General features: G+C 45.4%; 1 protein-coding gene across 1 annotated transcript in view; it reads left to right on the top strand.

Annotated features, from left to right (window-relative positions):
- The window catches only part of ube3c (ubiquitin protein ligase E3C), a 38,050-nt gene extending 13,597 nt beyond the window's left edge, over positions 1–24,453 (top strand). Inside the window, exons 12-24 of the mRNA XM_027028258.2 lie at positions 3,485–3,571; positions 4,041–4,198; positions 4,467–4,693; positions 6,271–6,375; positions 7,332–7,419; positions 10,467–10,564; positions 10,819–10,951; positions 11,700–11,947; positions 15,673–15,885; positions 17,141–17,329; positions 18,386–18,452; positions 18,857–18,987; positions 22,293–24,453. Coding sequence (XP_026884059.2) covers positions 3,485–3,571; positions 4,041–4,198; positions 4,467–4,693; positions 6,271–6,375; positions 7,332–7,419; positions 10,467–10,564; positions 10,819–10,951; positions 11,700–11,947; positions 15,673–15,885; positions 17,141–17,329; positions 18,386–18,452; positions 18,857–18,987; positions 22,293–22,463 — 1,915 coding nt within the window. The 3' untranslated portion in view covers positions 22,464–24,453. The remainder of the gene's footprint in view (positions 1–3,484; positions 3,572–4,040; positions 4,199–4,466; positions 4,694–6,270; positions 6,376–7,331; positions 7,420–10,466; positions 10,565–10,818; positions 10,952–11,699; positions 11,948–15,672; positions 15,886–17,140; positions 17,330–18,385; positions 18,453–18,856; positions 18,988–22,292) is intronic.
- The last annotated feature ends 602 nt before the right edge of the window (positions 24,454–25,055 follow it).

Genomic DNA, 25,055 nt, shown 5'->3' with positions numbered 1-25,055 from the left:
TAATCTATTTAAAGATTACTGTAAAGTGTGTTTACTGTTTTTACATCCTTTATGCTGTGTAAAGCTCAAAGCACTTCATTTATTATGTTCTAATATAAAGTATTATGTTCATTTAAAGTGAGGAAGCAGTGAATGAACATCGGCCATTGGTTGTCCACGTCCTTGATTATGTATATTCGGTATCGATATTGACTCTGAAAAGTAAGTTGACCTCTACTCTGCTCTGGTGGGATCAGACCATTGTGCTGTTGCTGGATCAGACTGCCTGTCTCCAAGTGGGATCAGACCATTTGTCCAAAGATGGTATAAACATCACTGCTGTCTGTGGGTCAGTGGTCAGCTCTGTTTTCCTCCTCTTTTCATTAGATGATGTTTATAGGGTACTCTTTAACTAAATGCAGCGTTGCCTCTCTCTCTCTCGTCAAGTCAAGATGGCTTTATTGGCATGACTGTACAAAATGCAATATTGCCCGAGCACTGAAAATGTTTACATTTTAACTTCACAAAATACTAATAAAAGATGAGGAGGTGGCGGTGCACACGGACGCAGTGGCTCAACACTGCCCATGCCCTTTTCATGGTTTTTTTGTTCATTTGTTTGACTCTGTTTCATTGTGCTCTGCGCAATGACAATAAAGGAATCTAAACATCTAAAAGCATCACCACCACTAATAACAGGAATAATAACAGCACACAACAGTTTTAATGACATCTAACAAGTCATTAAGACATAAACAAAAAATTATGACTATGTAATATGTAAACACATTTAGCAAAGAGGACTGTGTGTGGGGTGATTTGGTTATGGGAAATATGAATAAGGAGGGTGTCACTGACTATCTCAGGCGAGGACATGTTTCTACATATTTTGCAGTAAGGGTTGATGTATGCTCTGCTCCAAGAAAGAGTTGTAATTTTTCATTTTGGGTCACATTATTTAAATTTGGGATTAAGTGTTGTATTTTTAATGTGAAATTGTTACATACATTTTTACATTTTTCACAGTAAAGGAGAAGGGGCATCTCTGTCTCCTCCTCACCTGTCATGCAGTGGTCACTTTCTTCTTTGGACAGTCAGGTCCCTCTGTGTCCGTCATTTTCTATAGCTCACTGATCTCACTGAGCCTGTATTTGGTTAGGATTTGTATTTATGTTTCTCTGACAGTAAGGAGATACTCTGTTAATTCAGACTCTCTGTTTAGGGCCCGGTAACACACTAATTTACTTGTTTTAATTTCATAGTCCCAATTTTCGAAATAAAAGTTTTTACTTTGCTTTATAATCTGGTTTAGTGTTAGATTTGGTGGTGAAGCAGTGCTGGTCTGTGGTAGTAGTTGTTAGAGGGTTATGGAGCTTCACAACCAGCTGACTAAAAGAACCTTTTTAGGGTTCAGCTCTTGGGACTGTTATGACTTAAATTGTAGTGTTTCTCGGGGACTGGTCTTTAAATGCGGTGTTTCTCTGGGACTGGTCTGTAAATGTATTCGGAAATGTATGGATCTTTTTTGGATGTTCATTGATGGTGGAAATCAGCCTAATTCTGATCTGCTGGGTGTTTTACTTTGTGTTTTTAGAAACATGGTAGAATTCTGCATGCAGGACATTTACTGTATGCTTGTCTTATCTAGTGCAGCTATGATGACTGAGTGGACACCCTTCTCTCTCTCTCTCTCATATCTGTGGTGTTTTTGAATAAATCTCTGCTAACAGAAGGGCCATTTTTTTCAGTGTTCCTGTATCAAGGTCATTTTCATCCCTGCTCATAGAAGTGGGGTGTTTTAGTGTTTGTGTGTGTGTGTGCGTGCATGTGCACATGTGCTCGCGTGTGTGTATTTGTGTGTGTGTGTTTATCAGCACTTCATTTGGTAATTGAAATGGAGTTCTTGTCCTCATCAGTCATGTTGCTCTGAGCCTCATTCAGATGCTGCTGTGTAAAGGGTCTCTGTGTCTCCAGCACCACCAGCTGTTCTGCCTGCACCAGACACTCAGCTTGCTCTCATTAACTGTTCACATGCAACACACTGTTGTATTTTATTTCATTATATTTTTATGTTTAAATGATTCTCTACACATTCAGTTGTGTGTGTGTCCATCCGTATGGGAAATTTCAGTTTTCTGCTTTTATATTTAATTCAGTTGACATTTATTTGCTGAGCAAACAGCTGGGATGTGTCCACTAGTAGAGATCTTGTTTATTCCATGTATTAATATGCGTTTTTGGTGACCAAAACCAGATTTCAGCTAAGTGAAAATACCCCTAGGACGCATTGTGATTGGATTAAGGTCAGTTTGCTCAAACCATTTTAAGAGGTCAGAGACAGATCCGGACTACATTTAATAGAAGTGTAAACGGAATGCGGTTTTGTTATCCAAATCCCGTTACGTAAAGGGAGATGCTTTTGCTGAGTGCTTTTCTCATGCCCACAGTCCTCTGGTCCTCAGCTCTAACCACTGCAGGGGTGAAAGCTGATGCCAAACAAAAAGGTGCAGAGAAGCCACTGGCTTATTTAAATGTTTTCTTCCAGTATTTGACAGGATATAATACACTGGCAGCAGTGAGGCAGAAACCTTGATTGCAGTAGGAAGTAAAACAAATAATGCTTGTGTTGCTTTTTACTTATCTGATCACAGTGGAGACTCACTGAAGTGAGAAATGTAAACGAAATCTGGACAAAGTATATCCACATTTTATATTTACGGCATTTAGCAGAAGCATTTATCCAAAAAGTGACTTACAATTGTGATCAAGTTCAGTTCAAGTAATTGAGGGTTAAGGGTCTTGCTCAGGGGCCCAACAGTGGTAACAGACTTTAACCAAAAACCTTCTGATTACTAGTCCAGCATCTTAACAGCTGACCCAAGCTGTAACAGGTCCTCTGTGACTCCCCTCAGTGGAATCCTCTTCAACACTTTACTGCATTTCATCCTGGTTTGTGCACTTTTACCATAGCAGTGCTACTGGTTTTAACAAACACTAAAATGTGTAGAATGGGATGCTTGAGTGTGGATTTAGTGTGTGTACACACACACACACACACAGTGTGTCCTCACACCTCAGTGCTGTGTGTGAGTGGATGTGCTGTAGATGCATGGTGTAATGTAGCGCTCAGTCTCTCTCCCTGTGCTCTTCCTGCCTGTCCCCATTGTCTCTGCTGCCCATTAACCTAAATGGGGCCCTTCAGGAAACTGCAGTCTGTTTATGACCCTCCTGTGGGTCACTGCTTTACTAATGGACAGTAGCTCATCTAAATAAAGCTGAACAGTGTCTTTAATGTGTGATGGTGATGGTGCTGAGTGCTGGGATGGTGAGTGTTAATTATAATACTTATGTAATTTTATAATGTTTAGTTTTGGTCTGTTTGCAGTGATGGAGTGATTTATTTTATCTTTTCACTTTTCAGTGTCAATCTTTTCAATGTCTATTTTCAGTCTTTGCTCTGTTTATTTTGGCATTTTGTGTGTGATGTGATTCTTGTCCTCTCTAGGCTCCTGTACAGCTTGGCGTTCAACGCTCGCTTCCTTAGACACCTGTGGCACTTAATAACGTCCATGAGGACCAAGATGATAACAGGGTGAGTGCCACCTTCACTAAAGACCAAGAACAACAACTACCAAGAAGCCCCCCTGTATGTGTGCGTGTGCGCATGTGTGTTTATAATATTGTGCGTACAATATTTTGTGTATGTGTGTATAATATTGTGTGTGTGGTATTCTCTGCAAAATATCATGTGTATAATATTGCGTGTGTGTGTATAATATTGCGTGTGTGTATAATGTGTTTGTGTGTGTGTGTGTGTGTGTGTGTGTGTGTGTGTGTGTGTGTGTGTGTGCGTGCGCATGTGTATAATTTTGTGTGTATAATATTGTTTGTGTGTGTGTATAATAGTGTGCGTGTGTGTATATAATTGTGTGTGTAATATTGTGTGTGTGTGTGTGTGTGTGTGTGTGTGTAATAGTGTGTGTGTGTCTATATAATATTGCGTGCGCGTGTATGTAATTGTGTGTGTGTGTGTGTGTGTGTGTGTGTGTGTGTGCGCGTAGGTCTCTGGTGTCTCTGCTCCAGCTCCTGTCCCGTGGTTCCTCCATGTCTGCGGAGGACTCCAGCAGAATCATTCCTCTCTTCTACCTGTTCAGTTCCCTCTTCAGTCACTCTCTCATCTCCATCCACGACACGGAGTTCTTCGGAGATGCCATGGATGGTGCTGATACACACACACACACACACACGCACATACAAATATACACACACATATACACCTGCACACACACGCACAAATATATATACACATACTTACACACATATATATAAACACACGTACATGCATACACGCGTGCACACACACAGACATGCACACGTGCGCGCACGCACACAGACTCATACACACACATATAAACACACGTTCATGCATACGCGCACACACACACACACACACTATGTCCTATTTGTTTCTTATGTTGCTGTCTCAGGCCAGAGAGCTCCGTCGATGATGCCCTTCTCACTGGCGGAGCTGGTGACGCTGTCCCGGTGTCTGCGTGATGCGTGTCTGGGCATCATTAAGCTGGCCTACCCTGAGACCAAGAGCGAACACCGCGAGGAGTACGCTGCCGCCCTGCGCAGTGTGGGCGTGTCTCCCAGAAGCCATGCCCAGCAGTGCATACAAGCTCAGCAGAAACGCTGGGTCCAACTCTTTAAGGTCAGACTACACACCCTACACACTCTGAACTATGATACACTTGTGTCCTGTCCTTGGAGGCCAGCAGGCCTCTCACTCAGCATGTGCAAAGACCTGGTGGCACAGGACGTGTGTTACACACAGGACGTGTGTAAAGAGCTGCTGCTCTCAGTACTGGTGGTCTCTCTACATGCAGGGTGAAGGGCTCGGGGCCGAGGAGGTGTCGAGTCTTGAGAAGATCTGACTGCCACACTCAGCATTAGTATTACAGCTACATTAGACCTCAGGGAGAATGAACAGAGGGCTTTAATTATTTGAGATCCTTTTCTTGCTACTACTGCAATTAGCGTAATTATCACCATGGTAATTTGTTAAAAGCTTAGTTATTTATAAAGTGTCTTCGCCTCATTAGTGACTGACACTTGCAGTGGGGGTGGCTTCACTATCCTGTTCTGTGCTAATAGTGTGTGTGGTGTAGTTGTCTGAGTTTAATGAACTGAGCGGTGTGTTCATGCATGGTGAAGAAAGCAGCGTGTTCATATACACACTGTACATGAACTGTCCACTTGCTGTGGTAGAAAACCCGTCACTGAAGCTTTTGCACTCCAGACATCTTGACCTCGATCTCTATCTCTCTCTCTCGCTCTCTCTCTCTCTCTCGTTATGCTTGTTGTGATCTTGAGATCAGCCTCGTTAAGAGAGCTCCCCCTTCTCAGGAGGAGGAGCAGGAGCACGGTGCGGTGGGCAGGGGTAGGAGCACTGGGGGATGTTATAAACTGTGGCATCAGCTGCCCCTGGTCAGCTGGGGTTGTTAAAGCAGCGTGAGCAGAAGAAGCGCATTTCCTAAATTGAAGGCGGGATTTACAGTCGGCTGTGCCGTTGACCCTGCCTACGCTAATGTCTGCCTCCAGGCCTCTCCCGCCCCTCCACTGTGTTTTATGTCCCCTATTGTCTGGCTATCCATTTAATTGAAGGAAGTTAATTGAATGAAAATGATCAACTAAGCTTGTATTAATATTGCTAATGGAAGGGTTCTTCTTGGCTGTGTTTGGAGAGCGGTGACATGGCTGGAGTTTGAGAGAGGCCTATTACAGCCTGCACTTAACCTGATGGGCTAATTAACCAGTCCTCACTCATCCCCTCCTGCCCACCACAGGTGGCGCTGTAGAGTCCCCTCAGCCACACCATTCTGGTGTTGGAGCTATACGAGACCAATGGTCATGCTGTGGACACGGGTTGGGGATCAGTTTAAGAGGCTTGTGGGAGGACATGGCATTGCATCCAGAGAGAGGTGGGGGTGTGCCAGTGGAGCACAGTAGATGGAACACAGCAGTCTTTCTCAGCAGTGTGTTTGTCCTATATAACGAGTATAGCAAGTGTAACACACTCATAGCAACAACTAGAATCTCTTATTTCAACCTCATTGTATGTCAAAATAAAGGTTATATTTCTTTGTTTCTTGATCTTAGGAGTGATGTTAGGTAACATAATAAAGACTGATGTCCTTCAAGAAGTCAAGGTCAATTAAAAAAGAATACAAATCTTGTATTTAGTTAAAAAATGTTAGTTTTTTATTAGGTTTTGGTGTTTGATTTCAGGTGATTACAAACCTGGTGAAGATGTTGAAGGCACGTGACATCAGACGATCCTTCTGCCCGGAGGGTCACTGGCTGTCTGCTGAGGTTAACATCCGAGCTGATAAGGTACCACCCCTACTGCACCACCACCACCAACCCCTACTGCAACACCACCACCACAAACCCCTAGTGCACCATCTTCACCCCTACTGCACCACTACCACCAACCCCTACTGTACAACCACCACCAACCCCTACTGTACCATCTTCAAACACCAGCCCCTACATCACTACCAACACTACTGAAACACCACCCACTACAGACTACCACCCACTACTGAAACACCAACCACTACAGCACTACCAACACTACTGAAATACCAACCACTACAGCACTACCAACACTAATGAAACAACAAGCTCCACTGTACTACCATCACTACTGAAACACCAACCCCTACTGCACTAACAAACACTACATCACTACCAACAGTACTGAAACACCAACCACTACAGCACTGCCAACACTATTGAAACACCAGCCACTACTGCACTGCCATCACTACTGAAACACCAGCCACTATTGAACTGCCAACACTACTGAAACACCAGCCACTACTGCACTGCCAACACTACTGAAACTCCAGCCACTACCCCACTGCCAACCACTTCTGATACACCAACTACTACTGAAACAACAACCACTACAGCACTACCAACACTACTGAAACAACCACTACAGCACTACCAACACTAATGAAACACCAACCACTACTGTACTACCATCACTACTGAAACACCAACCACCACAGCACTAACAACACTACTGAAACACCAGCCACCACAGCACTACCAACCCTACTAAAACACCAGCCACTACTGCACTGCCAACACTACTGAAACACCAGCAGGTATTACAACATGTCTTCTCATTAGATATTTTAATGATAAATTATATTAAACAAAATTAAGTAAAATTTGATTATGGTGTCTTTTGCATAGCAGCCAGTGCCTTTGCTTTGAGTTTTTTACCTTGGGTTAATGGGTCTGTGTGTTTGTCTTGTCTGTGTGTGTTTATTCAGGTGACCCAGCTGTATGTTCCCTCTGCTAGACATGTATGGAGGACTAGAAGAATGGGTCGAATTGGACCTCTTCAGTCAACGTTAGATGGTGAGATCTGGATCCTGGGATTAATTAACAGTCCTGTGCTACTGAAACACCAACCCCTACATCACTACCAACACTACCGAAACACCAAGCACTACTGAAACACCACCCACTACAGCACACAATGTGTGTGCATGTATATCTGTACGTGTATGTTGTTTGCTTTCGTGTGTGCGCGCATGTATGTGCGCGCGTGTGTGTTTGTGTGTGTGACTGTGCTTATAATGCTTGTGTGTGTGTGTGTGTGTGGTGTGAACACTAACCCATAACGGCATGTTGCGCAGTGCTCTGTGCCACATGCGTTTAGAAATCCAATTAGCCTAAGGCAGGCCACATCTGGCCGCCTGTTTGTCCGAACCCCTTTCATTACCCTAAATGGACGTTTGCATTGGTGACGAATGGCCATAGTATTGACCGCAGCACACCATAACTCTCACCCTGAGATGGCGTGTTGATGGCTGTATTGCAGAAGGAGAGGGAGGGTGGATGCGGAGGGTGGGGAGACTAATTGAGCGGAATAATAGTGGTGTACCAGTGGCATGGTGAATAAACGATGCCTCTCTGCCTCTCCGGCACTTTCTACCCCCTCCTCTGCTAGAGGTGTCTCGAGGACGTCGGGTTAATCCAACGCAAACTTCCCCGTAATGGCTGGATCTGACAGGTGAACTGAGAGAGAGAGAGAGAGAGAGAGAGAGAGACAGACAGACAGAGACAGGCTTGAGTGGCAGAGAGAGAGAGACAGGCTTGAGTGGCAGAGAGAGAGAGACAGGCTTGAGTGGCAGAGAGAGAGAGACAGGCTTGAGTGGCAGAGAGAGAGAGAGAGACAGGCTTGAGTGGCAGAGAGAGAGAGAGACAGGCTTGAGTGGCAGAGAGAGAGAGAGACAGGCTTGAGTGGCAGAGAGAGAGAGAGACAGGCTTGAGTGGCAGAGAGAGAGAGAGACAGGCTTGAGTGGCAGAGAGAGAGAGAGAGACAGGCTTGAGTGGCAGAGAGAGAGAGAGAGAGACAGGCTTGAGTGGCAGAGAGAGAGAGAGAGAGACAGGCTTGAGTGGCAGAGAGAGAGAGAGACAGGCTTGAGTGGCAGAGAGAGAGAGAGAGGCTTGAGTGGCAGAGAGAGAGAGAGAGGCTTGAGCAGCAGAGAGAGAGAGAGAGAGAGAGAGGCTTGAGTGGCAGAGAGACAGGCTTGAGTGGCAGAGAGACAGGCTTGAGTGGCAGAGAGACAGGCTTGAGTGGCAGAGAGAGAGAGAGACAGGCTTGAGTGGCAGAGAGAGAGAGACAGGCTTGAGTGGCAGAGAGAGAGAGAGAGAGAGGCTTGAGTGGCAGAGAGAGAGAGACAGGCTTGAGTGGCAGAGAGAGAGAGAGACAGGCTTGAGTGGCAGAGAGAGAGAGAGACAGGCTTGAGTGGCAGAGAGAGAGAGACAGGCTTGAGTGGCAGAGAGAGAGAGAGAGAGACAGGCTTGAGTGGCAGAGAGACAGGCTTGAGTGGCAGAGAGACAGGCTTGAGTGGCAGAGAGACAGGCTTGAGTGGCAGAGAGAGGCTTGAGTGGCAGAGAGCGAGAGAGAGACAGGCTTGAGTGGCAGAGGCGAGAGAGAGAGAGAGGCTTGAGTGGCAGAGAGCGAGAGAGAGAGACAGGCTTGAGTGGCAGAGAGAGAGAGACAGGCTTGAGTGGCAGAGCGAGAGAGAGAGACAGGCTTGAGTGGCAGAGAGCGAGAGAGAGAGACAGGCTTGAGTGGCAGAGAGCGAGAGAGAGAGAGAGACAGGCTTGAGTGGCAGAGAGAGAGAGAGAGAGACAGGCTTGAGTGGCAGAGAGAGAGAGAGAGAGACAGGCTTGAGTGGCAGAGAGAGAGAGAGGCTTGAGTGGCAGAGAGAGAGAGAGAGAGAGAGACAGGCTTGAGTGGCAGAGAGAGAGAGGCTTGAGTGGCAGAGAGAGAGAGAGAGAGAGAGACAGGCTTGAGTGGCAGAGAGAGAGAGACAGGCTTGAGTGGCAGAGAGAGAGAGGCTTGAGTGGCAGAGAGAGAGAGAGAGAGAGAGAGACAGGCTTGAGTGGCAGAGAGAGAGAGACAGGCTTGAGTGGCAGAGAGAGAGAGACAGGCTTGAGTGGCAGAGAGAGAGAGACAGGCTTGAGTGGCAGAGAGAGAGAGAGAGGCTTGAGTGGCAGAGAGAGAGAGAGAGAGGCTTGAGTGGCAGAGAGAGAGAGAGAGAGACAGGCTTGAGTGGCAGAGAGAGAGAGACAGGCTTGAGTGGCAGAGAGAGAGAGAGAGAGACAGGCTTGAGTGGCAGAGAGAGAGAGAGACAGGCTTGAGTGGCAGAGAGAGAGAGAGAGAGAGGCTTCAGTGATATTCAATAGAGATGTCTGTATGCGCCGAGAGCCTACATGCTTGGATGACCTCCCAGTCATCCTTTCAACCACAGCTGATATAATGAACAGTAATACTTTTTTGTATATGTTTATATATTTTTTCTCCTAACAAACATGTTTATTAAACAGTACAATGTTCTTCAGAGGGCCAGTATTTGCGTGAAATTGTTGCCAGGTGGTAACAACTGCCGTTAATTTGTGTGGGTGTGTCCAGCCATGCATCTTTTAGGCTTAATTGGTTGCTATGCATACTGGTTTCATAGCTGATCAGTGGGGTGGTAGACATGAGCAGAACAATGGATGAACAGAGCAGGTGGGATGGAATTGTGTACACCACCTCCCCACCACTGCCTCTGCATGCACCCAAATTAAAGTCTCAGTGCTCAGATGGGTGGAGGTGTGAGAGTACAAAAAGGGTGGAGTAGGGGCAATGCAGGGCTCACTCTCACCTGGGAGTGTGGGTGTGGTTTCTCTCACCTGGACATGTGGGAGAGTTAATAATAATTTTTATTATTAATTTTGTTGTTATTAATTTACATTTTTTTATTATTGAAATTGCAGTTATACTCTGCAGGGTGGTAGATGTTGCCCTGAAGTGACCAAAGAAACAGAAGGCTGGATGGCTGAAGGGTTTAAGAGTTTCATAATGAAGAATGCATGTTTGAATAAGAAGGTGTTGATTTCTTCCCCAGTTGGGCTGGATCCTCCCCAGCTGTCTGTATCAGAGGAGAGGCACCTGGCCATCCTCACTGAGCTACCTTTCGTTGTGCCCTTTGAGGAGAGAGTGAAGGTACAGGATCCTGTGTGTTGAATTTCTAGTGGAGTTTCCTAACACATAAAGCAACGGTCAGCATTCTAATGATTCATCTTGTGACCCTGTTGATAAAACACTGTTTGTAAGCTTATAGTGTGTGTCTTAAGCACGAGAAGTGTTTCAGTGGTTAAACAGCTCATAGGGTTCCTCCAGCTAGATGCTTTCTTCAGCCTTCTGCCATGTTGCCATGACTTTGTCTGTCTGGATTTCTGTTCCTGTGACTTCAATAGATCTTCCAGAGGTTGATCTATGCTGACAAGCGAGACATACAGGGAGATGGCCCTTTCCTGGACGGCATCAACATCACCATCCGACGCAACTACATCTATGAGGACGCCTACGACAAATTGTCCCCCGAGAATGGTATGGCTTCCTCACACACGATCTTCAGCTGGTCTAGAGTGGTACAACTACCTTATTCATGATCAGGGGCCAGTGCCAGGATCTTGTGTCTTAAACACTACAGAAACATCTTTTCTCAGGATATCTGTGTGGTGTTTGGTGCTGATTTTTGTGCCACATGGTCACATTGTGAATGATGTGGTGTCCATTATTGGTGGTGTACCTTATTGTTGAAGAATTTCTGTTCAACATGATCAAAAATTGTCTTGTTGAAGGTTTTACTCAAATGTTTTTTTCTAAACACCACAAGGCCAGTACTTTCTCTGGGAAGAAGGTGTAAAAAAACAATATTTGGCTCAGTAAAGTGATGTGATATATTTAAAATCAGTGCTTATAATGGATTGTATTTTTGTGATTTATGATGTCTAATTAATGTGGAAAGATTGCCTTTTTGTTTTTACCGAGGCACTTTGAGCATTTGTGTTTGTTTATTCCCATTTAACAGTGGCCAATTTTCTCATTGACTTTTTGTCTGAGGGAAATTAATCTAATATCTGTATTTGAATTCAACGTAGACACTTTATAATGCTGCAGCTACCTGCAATGAAAGAGATCAATCAAAGGCCTTGTTGTGTCCAGAATTCCATTAGCCAGCTTTGTTCTCTCACTCTCTTGCTCTTTCTCTCTGTACACACAGTAATGTTTTGGCAAATGAAGGAGGTTTGTGTTCCGAATCTAAATGTCTTTCTGCTTCCTGGGATCTTTGCAGAGCCAGATCTGAAGAAGCGTATCCGGGTACACCTGCTTAACGCCCACGGCCTTGACGAGGCCGGTATCGATGGCGGTGGGATTTTCCGGGAGTTCCTGAGTGAGCTGCTTAAGTCGGGGTTTAACCCCAACCAGGGCTTCTTCAGAACCACCAACGAGGGTCTGCTGTACCCTAGTCCTACGGCTGAGATGCTGGTCGGAGGCAGCTTCACGCGACACTACTACTTCCTGGGTCGGATACTGGGCAAGGTACGACTGGCTCGGGGAGGGACTGTAACGACCACATACAGGTATCACTGGCTGGGGGAGGGACTGTCACGCCCATATACACGGTGAGACATGTTGGCGTGGTTTGATTTGACTTCTTGTCTTAGGTGGTTCTGGTAAGATGAGTGTTTGATTTTAGTCTGTCCCACCTCAGCTCCCAGCCCCCTCATCATGGGCTCTGCTGAGCTGCTGATAAGGCACACACTTCTGTTGACCTGCTGTCTGCTCTTTATTATTGCAGTATTAAACCAAGAAATGAGCAAATGATGAAGAAAAGATGGAACAGTCAACAGTACCCTATAGTGATTGTTTCATTGTAGGAGAGTCAATATTGTTTTCAGTCTAGACTGGCTTTCAATGGCTTCTTAGATATAGTTTCTCTCTCTCTCTCTCTCTCTCTCTCTCTCTCTCTCTCTCTCTCTCTCTCTCTCTCTCTCTCTCTGTGTGTGTGCACTTTCACATCTTTTCATTCTTCTTTTAGCTTTTTCTACAGTGTGAACCAACAGCTGTGTAGTTTCACGAGTGTCTTCATTCGCCTTTTTCCTTCTTCATTTCTTTATTTTTAAGTCCCACATGTTCACACAGCACATATGAGCTGATCTCGGATCGATAGTGTAGGTCAAAGGTGATTAGTGCAAAAGCTAGAGTAGCAGCCTGTATCAAAAACTTTTATCTGTGAGCTCAGCAGAGATGAAAATCCAGTTTGTTTATTTGATCTACCCTGTCCAGTGTTCAGTGAATGCTGACTTTTCTAATCACTCAAGTCAAGCAAGTGACTTCCGCTTGCTGTCACTTATTTTGGTGTGTTATAGTGCTTATGTGTATTTTGTACCTCTAGGTATCAGCATTCATCCCTGTATTTCTACAGTGTTCTAGTTCATTGGTATGTTGGACTCTAACCTACTGTACTGTAATAGGATGTGTTCTATGAGTAAATGACAAAGCACTTTGTAAGTCGCTCTGGATAAGGGCGTCTGCTAAATGCCATAAATGTAAATGTAACAGCTTTCAAAAAGATGGAGAAGAACGGTCAACCTGAAATCTGAATCTTGAACTTTCTGCTCTTAGGCAGTTTATATGAACGTAGGGCTGGTGTGTTCATATGAATGTGTCCTCTGTTGGACTGGTGTGTTCATATGAACGCGTCCTCTGTCGGGCTGGTGTGTTTATATGAACATCTCCTTGTTGTCTCCGTGCCATCCAAAAGCTCTGATTTATGATGGTGACATTTTTCAAGTTTCTTTAATGCGTCTGGTCCGGGTTGTTTATGCAGAGGCACTGAGGCCTTCAGCGAGGTGGAGATTACCTCACAAGCACTCTGCTCCCCTGCTCCGCCCCCATTAACTCCACCCCCAATGTTAGCCCCACCCCCATTAGCTTCCCCAGCCATGTTTGTGTACACAGAGCTACTGCCCCCAGTGTGCTAAATCAGCCAGCATCATAAATAACCCCAACCCTGCTTGCCGGTAATAGAGTTTTGATCTGTTTTACGGTCACAAACATCAGCGCCGTTCCCAACAAGACGATTCAAGCCACTTATTAGAGAGCTGTAACACACACACCAGAGAAGAGACCATGGCTGAGTTCTTAAGGTGAGAAATGGGCCCCTCCCCCCTTCTCAGTTCATTCACTTTGTGCCCTGTTCCCCACTAATGGCTCAGGCAATTAAAGTGGGGAGATTAATTCGAATTTGACTTTCAATTAACCCTCTTTCTCTGTCCATAAATACACTATTGTGTGACAGGGGGAGTGCGCTATTGATATTTGCTTAGTGCGTTTATAAAAGCACCTGATATAGATTAGTTACATCACTGTTGCTGTGTGGATCAGAAACATACAGCTACGTTCATTATACTAATTCATTATTAAGATCTTTTAGCATTCCTGAGGTTAATGTGATGGTCACATTTAGGCTATGATTGACACAACTAAAGTATTTGAACTACTTACTGAATTACAGCTGTCAATACCCTCAAGGGACACATTTATTAAGTCTGTACAGGGCGCTAACTGACTAAAGGATAGCGTCATAGCCCTGTTCACTTCTAAAAATGGTGATTACAGCATAAACCAATAGTGATCATATGTACACCAAGGCAGCCCAGTGGAGTTTCACCCCTCACCCAACACCCTCTCCCCTCACACAGTGGAGTTGCACCCCTCACCCAACCTTTGTGTTTAAATAAGGCCAATTTGCATAATTGTGAATTTGTATTTGTGTGGTTCCTAAGGTCAGCAGTGTCATAATCTGTGGAGCAGGTTAGACATGCTGTGTGTGTGTGTGTGTGTGTGTGTGTGTGTGTGTGTGTGTGTGTGTTGGACATGCTGTGTGTGTTTGGTGTCATATGGTCATTGTAGAGGGATGCTTTTCTATTATAATTAGTTACATTTATATATTGCGCCTTTCTCAGACTCAAGGATGCTTTACAGACATATCAGCTTTGACCATCACTCACACTGATGAGAACACACTCTCCCCTCACACATCGATATTTCTAGTGAAGATCTTTGAAAAGCCTTTGTAATATCTGTGACTTGTATCTTGAGCTTTTTTTAACGTGTGTGTGTGTGTGTGTGTGTGTGTGTGTCTGTCCTAAAGGTCGGAGTGTGTGCTCACTGCTGCTAACAGCCTTTAACCAAACTCCTTCACTTCTGATGTATAATTACAACTCATTACTTTGGTCTACTCCTTTTATATTTCTACTTTTTTTTACTTTCATACTTCACTAAGTGACTCTCCAGAGGTGGATGAACACAAGGTCAGTGGATGACTGATGCCTGCAGTGTTGTATAAAGTATAATATATATTTTATTGATTCTTAATGTTGTAAATTAACAGATTTATTTGGCAGTGAACAGAAGGCGGCTGTTTGTCGGTGTCTCAGCTCTCTTGATGGTGCTGCGATTTGCATTAATTACCTTTGCCACTGCACTCACTGATATTAAAAGCTGCTGCCATCATTAATCCTTTTTATCCTGAGTCATTTTGGCACAATTTCTGGCAGTAAACAGTAATAAATAAGAGAAGGCTGTGAGAGAAGTCCCAACTGCACCCCCTCGCACCCCGGCCCGTGTGCGCCCCCCCCTTGTGGCCTGTGTGCCGTCTGGGGTTCGGGCCCACAGCCCCTCTGAGTGCCCTGATTTACATAAAAATGCTCCCCACCCCCTTTTTTTTGGAATTAAGAGATTAACCTGTTTAGAAAAATGCCCTGATTTATGGGGTTGCCTGTGTGTTTTAGATGTGTGCATTATGGAGATTTGGGGAATTTATAATCCATTTAGTTGATGTGGCTGGGAGGGAGAGTGCAATCGTTTATACGAGGCTTGTATACCTTAATGTCCTGAGATGGGCCCTTTTAGGGCTGTTCCAGTACATTAGCTTTACGTCTCTGAGTCACCTCAAGTGGCCGTGACTGTTGCCAGTGTCTCGGGTGAAGGACAGTACAGTGTGTAAAGGTCTGAGCAGCTGAATTTGTAACTATTGTAGGTCAGCTAGGTTGGCCTGCGTTGCCATAGTGACGAAGTAGTTCTTTTGTTGTGCAAGTGACCCAGAACCATACAGATACTTCATTCTGCTGTTAGTAATCAAATCTCTTTTTCTTGCTTCATTTTAATTATAATGCTTTATGAGCAGGACTGTCATAATTTTGCCAGAGCAATTCAAAAAATGTGCATGAATAAATGAATATTTTCCCTCTCTCTCTCAGGCCCTGTATGAAAATATGCTGGTGGAGTTGCCGTTTGCTAGTTTCTTCCTCTCCAAGCTACTGGGGACCAGTGCTGATGTGGACATCCACCACTTGGCATCTCTGGACCCAGAGATGTACCGCAACCTGCTGTTCCTCAAGAGCTACGAGGGAGATGTGGAGGACCTGGGCCTCAACTTCACCATCGTCAACAATGACCTGGGAGAAGCCCAGGTTAGGAAGTGCTGAATCACTCCCCCCCCCCCCCCCCCCCCGGCTTTCTTTTTCAGTTCTTTTGTGTGTTAATGATTGATCCAGATTCTGGTCGGTTTGCTCAAGTGAGTGAGATGATAGAGCACGTCTCCTCTTTCTCTCCCCCCCCCCCCCCCCCTTCTCCAGAATGATCATGTGAAAGCACTTGATAACCCCACACCAGTCTTACTAAGATCAGTGTGGGGTTTGTAGCTTTATTAATATGGCCACATTTAGTTACAGTATTTCCAAAACCAGTGAAAACATTGAATTGACAAGAAATATCGTTTCACATTCAGAACTGTCTGATTTTATTAGCCAGGAACATTTCAGTTCAGAAACCATCTCCTACAGCTCCTCTATCTCCTCAATTGCCGATGCATTCACACCTGCCTTCTGCCATTCCTGAGCAAGCTCTGCACTGGTGGTAACCCAATCCTGTAGCTGTATCCTCTTTATGAGAAGGTCCTGGTGCTTGCTTGACTTTCTTGGGCACCCTGAAGCCTTCTTCACTGCAATTGAACCTCTCTCCTTGAAGTTCTTGAGTTGATAAATGGTTGATTTTAGGTGCTATCTTACAAGCAGCAATGTCCTTTACTGTGAATCCTTTTTGATGCAATGCATTGATAATGGTACGTGTTACCTTGGAGGTAACCATGGTTAACAGAAGAAAACTTCACGCACCACCACCGTTTTAAATCAACCAGTCTGCTTTTCTAATCAGCATGACAGTGATATCAGTTGTCTTGTCCTCGTTAACACTTTCTCCTGAGCTAATGAGCAGATCACTGAAATGATGTTAGCAGGCCATTTTGTGGCAGGGCTGAAATGCAGTGGCTGGAATGCAGTTATTTTTGTGACTGATTAATTTTCATGGCAAGGAATGACTGCAATTCATCTGATCACTCTTCACAATCTGGAGTTAATGCAAAATGCCACCATTAAAAACTGAAGCAGAAAATGTTGTGAAAACCAAAATTTGTGCTAGTCTCAAAACGTTTGGCCATGACTGTATAATTCCTCCACAGCTCCTCGTAACTCCTCCACAGCTCCTCTAGAGCAGGTGTTCAGCCCTCAAGGAAGCTGAAACAGAACTTTTGGATTGAATGGAGGGTCTTTACAGATCGCTGGTCTTTAAGGAGTATGGTGTACGAAATATATCGCAGAATGTCTTACCTTTGCCCATCTCTCTCTATACCTACCTACCTACCTGCTTTTACCCTTCATTTTTTTCCAGGTGGTTGAGCTGAAGCCAGGTGGGAAGGATATCCCGGTAACCACGGCAAACCGGATCGCCTACATCCATTTAGTGGCCGATTACCGTCTGAACAAACAGATCCGAGCTCACTGCCTGTCGTTCCGGCAAGGCTTGGCCAACGTGGTGAACCTGGAGTGGCTACGCATGTTTGACCAGCAAGAGATCCAGGTAATGCTCCCTGAGCCACAGAGTGAGCGAACACACACACGAACGAGATCCAGGAAATGCTCCCTGAGCGGCAGAGTGAGTGAACACACGCTCATGCATTGACACACGGACACACGCACAATCACATGTGGACACGCACACACTCATGCATGAACACACGCACACACTCACCCATGGACACACAATCTCTCTCTCTCTCTCTCTCTCTCTCTCTCTCTCTCACACAAACACATGCTCACACATACTCACTGTTAGACATACATATGCGTGGACATGAATGGACAGATGTATGGACAGCCATGCACACACAAACACATATATTGTTCAGACATTACAAAAGGCATTATTAAAAAAAAATGGGTGTTAACCTGTTGACCTCCATATACCACACACACACACACGACACTGGTGTAGTACATAGACCTCCATACACCACTCTCGCGCACACACATGACACTGGTGTAGTACATAGACCTCCATATACCACACACACACACACACACACACACACACACACGACACTGGTGTAGTACATAGACCTCCATACACCACTCTCGCGCACACACATGACACTGGTATAGTACATAGACCTCCATATACCACTCATACACACACACACACACACACACACACACACGACACTGGTGTAGTACATAGACCTCCATACACCACTCTCGCGCACACACATGACACTGGTATAGTACATAGACCTCCATATACCACTCATACACACACACACACACACACACACACACACACACACACACACACGACACCGGTGTAGTACATAGACCTCCATATACCACTCTCACACACACACACACACACACGACACTGGTGTAGTACATAGACCTCCATACACCACTCTCGTGCACACACACATGACACTCGTGTAGTACATAGACCTCCATACATCACTCTCTCTCTCTCACACACACACACACACACACACACACACACACACACACACACACACACACACACACACACACACGACACTGGTGTAGTACATAGACTTCCATATACCACTCACACTGCACTGTTAACGTTTCTCAGGTTTTGATCTCTGGTGCCCATGTGCCTATCTGTCTGGATGATCTGAAGAAATTCACCAACTATTCAGGTACATCTTACCTTACCTTACACACATTTCCAGCTGTTACCCCTACACACCATCTGTTAACCAATAAAAAGGGATTTCTCTTTTTGATTAGCCTGTCCTGGAATGGTAGGTTACACCTATTTTTCTTTCATAGTTAGGACAATTTTGTCATGAAGATTTACATTAAAAACACACCTCCACCTGTCACCCCTACACACACGCGCACACCCACTCCACCTATTACCCCTATACGCACACCCACAGACACCTCCACCTGTTACCCCTATGCACACACGCGTACACACACACACACACACACACACACGTCCACCTGTTACCTTCACATCTGCACCCCCTTCTTATACCACCCTTGATTATTGACATCACAGTTAAATGTTAGTACTGATGTAATGTGTTTGGTGCAGGCGGCTACTCGGCTACTCACCCGGTGATCAAGATCTTCTGGGAGGTGGTGGAGAGCTTCAGTGATGATGAAAAGCGCAAACTGCTCAAGTTTGTCACCAGCTGCTCCCGCCCTCCGCTACTGGGCTTTAAAGTGAGTCTCTCTCGCTCTCTCGTACACACACACACCCCAGCTGGTCACATCCTAGTTCCTCTGGCCAGTACTCTGGTCATTTGGGAAGTGTGGTTGAGGAAGTGTGCTTAGACAGAACTGACTGCAGATGCTAAAAAAGAGGCTGTTTGCAGAGGCTCTTAAAGGACATGCTAACGGGAACAACGCTGACTTTGGCATTTTGTCAACGTTGCAAACAAAACGGGCGTCCTGATGAATAAATGTTTCTAGTCAAATGGGTTGTTGGTGTACCTGAACCAAAATTGCGGTTTTGCAGACTGTGTAGAACTCGGTTTAGATCCTGTGCACCTTAGTGTTTGAGCAGAAAAGAGTTCCTGTCTGCACAGGTGCTGTGCAAATGTTAACAATCCAGCCCCTGGGAATCACACAGCACAGGTCAGGGAAAGTTCATGCATGCATGCACACACTGCCTTACCTGCACACAGTGTCTCACCTGCACAGTGGGTCTATTGGAGTTATCCATTCATTCAGTAAAGTTATCAGTGGTTTCACTGTGGTCAGGAATGGATGTGTGTTTGTGTGTGTGAGAGAGATTATTACTAATCTGCACTTGCCAGTTCCACTGAACGAACACGTTTTCAGAATAATAATTTCTACATTAAATTGTTATAATACCTGTCAGCACTCTTATCTGGGCTGTGTAGTTTGCTGTGAGTCATGCTGTTGTGCAGGACAGGCTGTCTGTGCCGAGATAATTTGACCATAGCTTCCTGCTTAAGAGACGAGGGCCTGTAAAATCAGACCTGAACCAGTTACTGTTAAACAGCTGCTTCATCCCTGATAGATTAATTCCTGAATGCAGTTTCATGCGAAAACATAGCCTCTATTATTATTATTATTAGTAGTAGTAGTATTTTTTTTCCTTTCATTAAATTTGGATTTTAAAATGACAGGGGTTCTCTTAACACCATAGTTTCTGTTTTATTTTACATGTCACTTAGCACACTGTCTGTACAATTACAACAATCTTGGCATGAACAAATTTCACTCATCTTAAATTCTTTCTTAATTTATAACTGCCTACTGCCCAGTTGTCAGTTACTAAGTTTTTGTTCTTTATTTACCTATTGTCTTTGTCTTTTGGTGGTATTTACCCAGAGAAAAGATGTGCTGTCTCTCTGAACTTTGGAGTAAGACTTACTGGTTAAAAAAATTTAAAAAAAAGGCCGGCTGTTTAATGAATTTGACTTTGAGTGGGCGGAGGGAGAGAGGGATAAGAGGAGGGCTGGAGGGGAGAGAGGGATAAGAGGAGGGCTGGAGGGGAGAGAGGGATAAGAGGAGGGCTGGAGGGGAGAGAGGGATAAGAGGAGGGCTGGAGGGGAGAGAGGGATGGATAAGAGGAGGGCTGGAGGGGAGAGAGGGATAAGAGGAAGGCTGGAGGGGAGAGAGGGATAAGAGGAGGGCTGGAGGGGAGAGAGGGATAAGAGGAGGGCTGGAGGGGAGAGAGGGATAAGAGGAGGGCTGGAGGGGAGAGAGGGATAAGAGGAGGGCTGGAGGGGAGAGAGGGATGGATAAGAGGAGGGCTGGAGGGGAGAGAGGGATGGATAAGAGGAGGGCTGGAGGGGAGAGAGGGATAAGAGGAGGGCTGGAGGGGAGAGAGGGATGGATAAGAGGAGGGCTGGAGGGGAGAGAGGGATGGATAAGAGGAGGGCTGGAGGGGAGAGAGGGATAAGAGGAGGGCTGGAGGGGAGAGAGGGATAAGAGGAGGGCTGGAGGGGAGAGAGGGATAAGAGGAGGGCTGGAGGGGAGAGAGGGATAAGAGGAGGGCTGGAGGGGAGAGAGGGATAAGAGGAGGGCTGGAGGGGAGAGAGGGATAAGAGGAGGGCTGGAGGGGAGAGAGGGATGGATAAGAGGAGGGCTGGAGGGGAGAGAGGGATGGATAAGAGGAGGGCTGGAGGGGAGAGAGGGATGGATAAGAGGGGGGCTGGAGGGGAGAGAGGGATGGATAAGAGGAGGGCTGGAGGGGAGAGAGGGATAAGAGGAGGGCTGGAGGGGAGAGAGGGATAAGAGGAGGGCTGGAGGGGAGAGAGGGATAAGAGGAAGGCTGGAGGGGAGAGAGGGATAAGAGGAAGGCTGGAGGGGAGAGAGGGATAAGAGGAGGGCTGGAGGGGAGAGAGGGATAAGAGGAGGGCTGGAGGGGAGAGAGGGATAAGAGGAGGGCTGGAGGGGAGAGAGGGATGGATAAGAGGAGGGCTGGAGGGGAGAGAGGGATAAGAGGAGGGCTGGAGGGGAGAGAGGGATAAGAGGAGGGCTGGAGGGGAGAGAGGGATAAGAGGAGGGCTGGAGGGGAGAGAGGGATGGATAAGAGGAGGGCTGGAGGGGAGAGAGGAAGCAGTGGAAACAAGGAGACTGTTTAAAGCAGGATGGCCTCTCCCCTCTTATCCTCTTCAGCCAGGCTCGCCTTAATTAGGTGCCGTTAAACACCCGGGAATTCATTAAGGGAGAAATGACCCTGTCAGGGAAGGCCATTTAAAAATGATGATGAAAACCCTTTTCTCAAAATGATGGCTTTCGTCCTGGCACTTCCTCAATAAGCAACGATACTTTAATACGTTAATTGTTAGAAAAATGTGGCTGTTAAACCGAAGCCCCCAGATCAGTTTAATTGAGTTCGCTCGAGGGTTGAGCCCTGCCGCAGCTCACGGGCATGCACGACGTCTCGGACAGAATTTGTAGCTATCTAGGAGGCACTGTGGCATCCAGTGCGTATTAGGTGTTCCTGGTAATTTTGGTGATGAACAACAGTTTGTCTGGCTCAGACATCAACATACTGTATCCCAGCATGCATGTGGGTAGCTGTTCTGCTGTGTGTACAGCAGAATGCACTTCTAGGTTGGTAATACTCTCCTCAGAGGTGGGATTGCACATCAAGAATGCTGGTGGAACCAGGAAGCAGACCTGAGCCCTGTCCTATTGCTTTCACACCTTTACTCCCTCAGGTGTGTGGACAGCAGCAAACCACTGTAGCCAGAGAGGGTTTACAATGGAGCCGCTGTAGCAGTAGTAAACCACCAAATGTTCGTCCTATGTTTATCTTTTTATCTTTGTAATGTGTTTATGACTAAGCACCTATAAGTTCATGAAAAGCAACCTGTGTGTTTGATATAGCTGTGGTTTTATGATAAAGCCAGCTGCATTGGTTAAGGTGAAACTGTGTTTGGTAAGGTAAAGTTGTTATGTAAGGTGAAGCTGCATCGAGAAAGATGACTGTGTTGGGTAAGGTAACTTACCAACTGACTGTGCTTGCCCCCCTGCCTGTGCTGTAGGAGCTGTATCCAGCCTTCTGCATCCACAATGGTGGCAGTGATCTGGACCGTCTGCCCACTGCCAGCACCTGCATGAACCTGCTGAAGCTTCCCGAGTTCTGTGAACAGCATCTGATGAGGAGCAAACTTCTCTACGCAATCGAGTCCTCCTCGGGGTTTGAGCTCAGCTGAGACGCTCATGGAACGATCCTGTTGCCATGGAGATAGGCCGGGAAGAGGGTGGGAGGGGTGGGGGGTGTGGTGGAGCTTTGTTTGCAGTGGGCCGGTGCTCTTTCACAGGGAAAAGGATGCTAAAATCCAGAGGTGTAAAGTAGACCATGGAACCTCTGATGTTTTATGGTGGGAGGACACTTGACTCTTCAGGGCAGGACAGGTGTACTGACTTACTCTGACTTTGGATCAGTAATAACAGATTCAAAGCATCATGAAAGGAAGTGACTGTCCTGCTCCAAACCCCTGATGGGAAACCCCAGACACCATCACTCAAGGCAGTGTGATCTGTATCAACACACGATGCATATTTCACCAAAGATTTCACTAGGATGTTGAGAGTATGTTCAGGACTATGTGCTATGTTGGCCTTTGAAAGAGAGGAGTAAAAACTTAAGTATTAGCTGCCCTCATTGAGACTAACTTCATCACAGACTAGAGGTTAGTCCATCTAATGAAAGGACAGTAAAATATACGCTGAAACAAGCCTTTTTCCCCACAAGCACATGCTGAAGATCATTTAGCTCTGCTTTCCTGCATGCAGAATTGCATTACTAATTTAGCATTAGCCAACACGATGCTGTAATTTTAGCTACAATAAAAAAATGTTTTTCATGGCTTGCACAGTAGCTAAAGGGAAATTCTACCAGTTGTTTCTTAAAATTGTTTTTAAATGCATAGAAGAAAAATCTTTTTGCAGTTTTTCAACCTTGGAGACCTTGAAAGGCAAAACCATCCAGATCACTCTTCAGAACTCAAGATGGTGATGGTGTCAGTGTTCAGAATTCAACATATCTTTCTAAATTGTTAAAAAGACTTTGTAATGAAACATGTGAAGTGGTTGAAGACTTTTCTAAGTGGCAGGCATGGTAGAGGAAGCTTGGTCTTGAATGGTGCAGTTTAATGCAGATCAGGTGTGCAGTAAGCAGGACTCTCCTAGGTGCAGATGGTGAGGACTATAAGGGGAGTGTGGCAGTGTAGGGGGAACATTCCTCCTCATTTCTAGCAGACACATGACATGTGAAGGGACTGACATATTTCCAGAGTGCTGGTAGTGTAGGGTATGATTTTAAGAAGGTGTGTGTGTTTACTTTCCTCTACATGAATATCAAGGTGTTGTAAAATTAGAGTGTGTGTACTGTCAGTTACTGAGAGATGCACGTTGGCATAGCAGAGTTGATTCATTTTGTGCACTCAATACAAAGTTTGTGGCTGACTAAATACTTCACGCGTTGAGCCTTAGCACTAAAACTGAAATGATGCGTTTGTGCAATAATGTACACAGTCAGAAGCAGGATGTCTGGCTCACACTGTCTCTGTAAGAGAAAGATTACAAGAAAAGGCAATGAGCCTGTCCGTGCTGTTCACATTATTGGTGAGGTGAGCCTGTTCGTGCTGTTAACATCATTGTTTGTTGAGGGTTTTTCTGTTCAGTTTTTTGTCTATATCCTCTGAATAAGAAATGATTCCTTTGGCTCCTCCCCTTGTTTTGGACTCAACATCACCCCCTGTTGGTGTGAATGTGTGTACACGGGCAGTTTGGCGCTGTTTTGTTCTCTCCTGCTGTGTGTAGTCTGGGCTTCCTCTCAGCCAAAACAGCCTGTTGATTTCTAAATTCAGCACAGACAGTGTGATTCCACACCTCCCAGAATGCATGCTTGAGGCTGTATTTTTCCACAATATTGCCTCGTGGCCCAGTGGAATGACAGACTGTTTACAACTGCAGTGATGGCACCAGTGTGGAGAGGCTGTCCGTGAGTTACTTCAGGTCTGAGGTAGTTCTGGTGAAACTTTAATCCACCTGTTTCTCTGCCTTGGATTATCTCAAATAACCAAACCTTGTCCTGATCACAGAGCAAAATATCTATGTATTTGAATGTATGAAAAATTATTAAATGTTTTTTTTATTTTATTTGCAATAGAGATAAGTAAATCTTTTGGTGAAAGTGTGTATGTGTGTACATGCCTAGGTGTGTAGTGTGGGAGCTCATTTAATGGTTTTCTAGCCTTTGACATATAATTAAAGAAACATCCAGTGCTGAAGTAGAGGGAGGCCAGGCTGGTCCTGGAAGGTGCAATCAGTTGCACAAATTAAAGCTGCGTGCGTTTGGCATTAATTTATTAGTGAGGGAGCAGGGAATTTATTTATTCGTTCTTGGATAGTCTCCATTCCCCCCCACCATTTTTTCTTCTCCCTCACACACACACACACTCTCTCTCTGTCGCTCTTGGTTTCCCTCACACACACCCTCTCTTCCTCTTGTCTCTGAGCTGAAACAGCAGTTATCATCGCTCTGCCTTAAAGTGGCTCAGAAGGAGCTAATTGGGTCTTAAAAACCTAACTTGTCCTGCAGATATGAGGGATTGATCTCAATTATGGGGAGATTTATTGGGGCCTATTACCTTATAATTGATTGCAGCTCACAAACTTAATGCTTCTGGTTATAAATCTTGCACTGAGAATTTCTAGAGGCTTTAAGAATTGTTGCAGTTCTTAAAATAAGAATCTAATTCAGTTAATCTAATTTCACATTGGAATATGAAAATCAGACG

Source organism: Electrophorus electricus, chromosome 19 (assembly GCF_013358815.1).
Source record: "Electrophorus electricus isolate fEleEle1 chromosome 19, fEleEle1.pri, whole genome shotgun sequence".
Classification (NCBI taxonomy): Eukaryota; Metazoa; Chordata; class Actinopteri; order Gymnotiformes; family Gymnotidae; genus Electrophorus; species Electrophorus electricus.
This window is presented reverse-complemented; position numbering and strand designations above follow the sequence as displayed.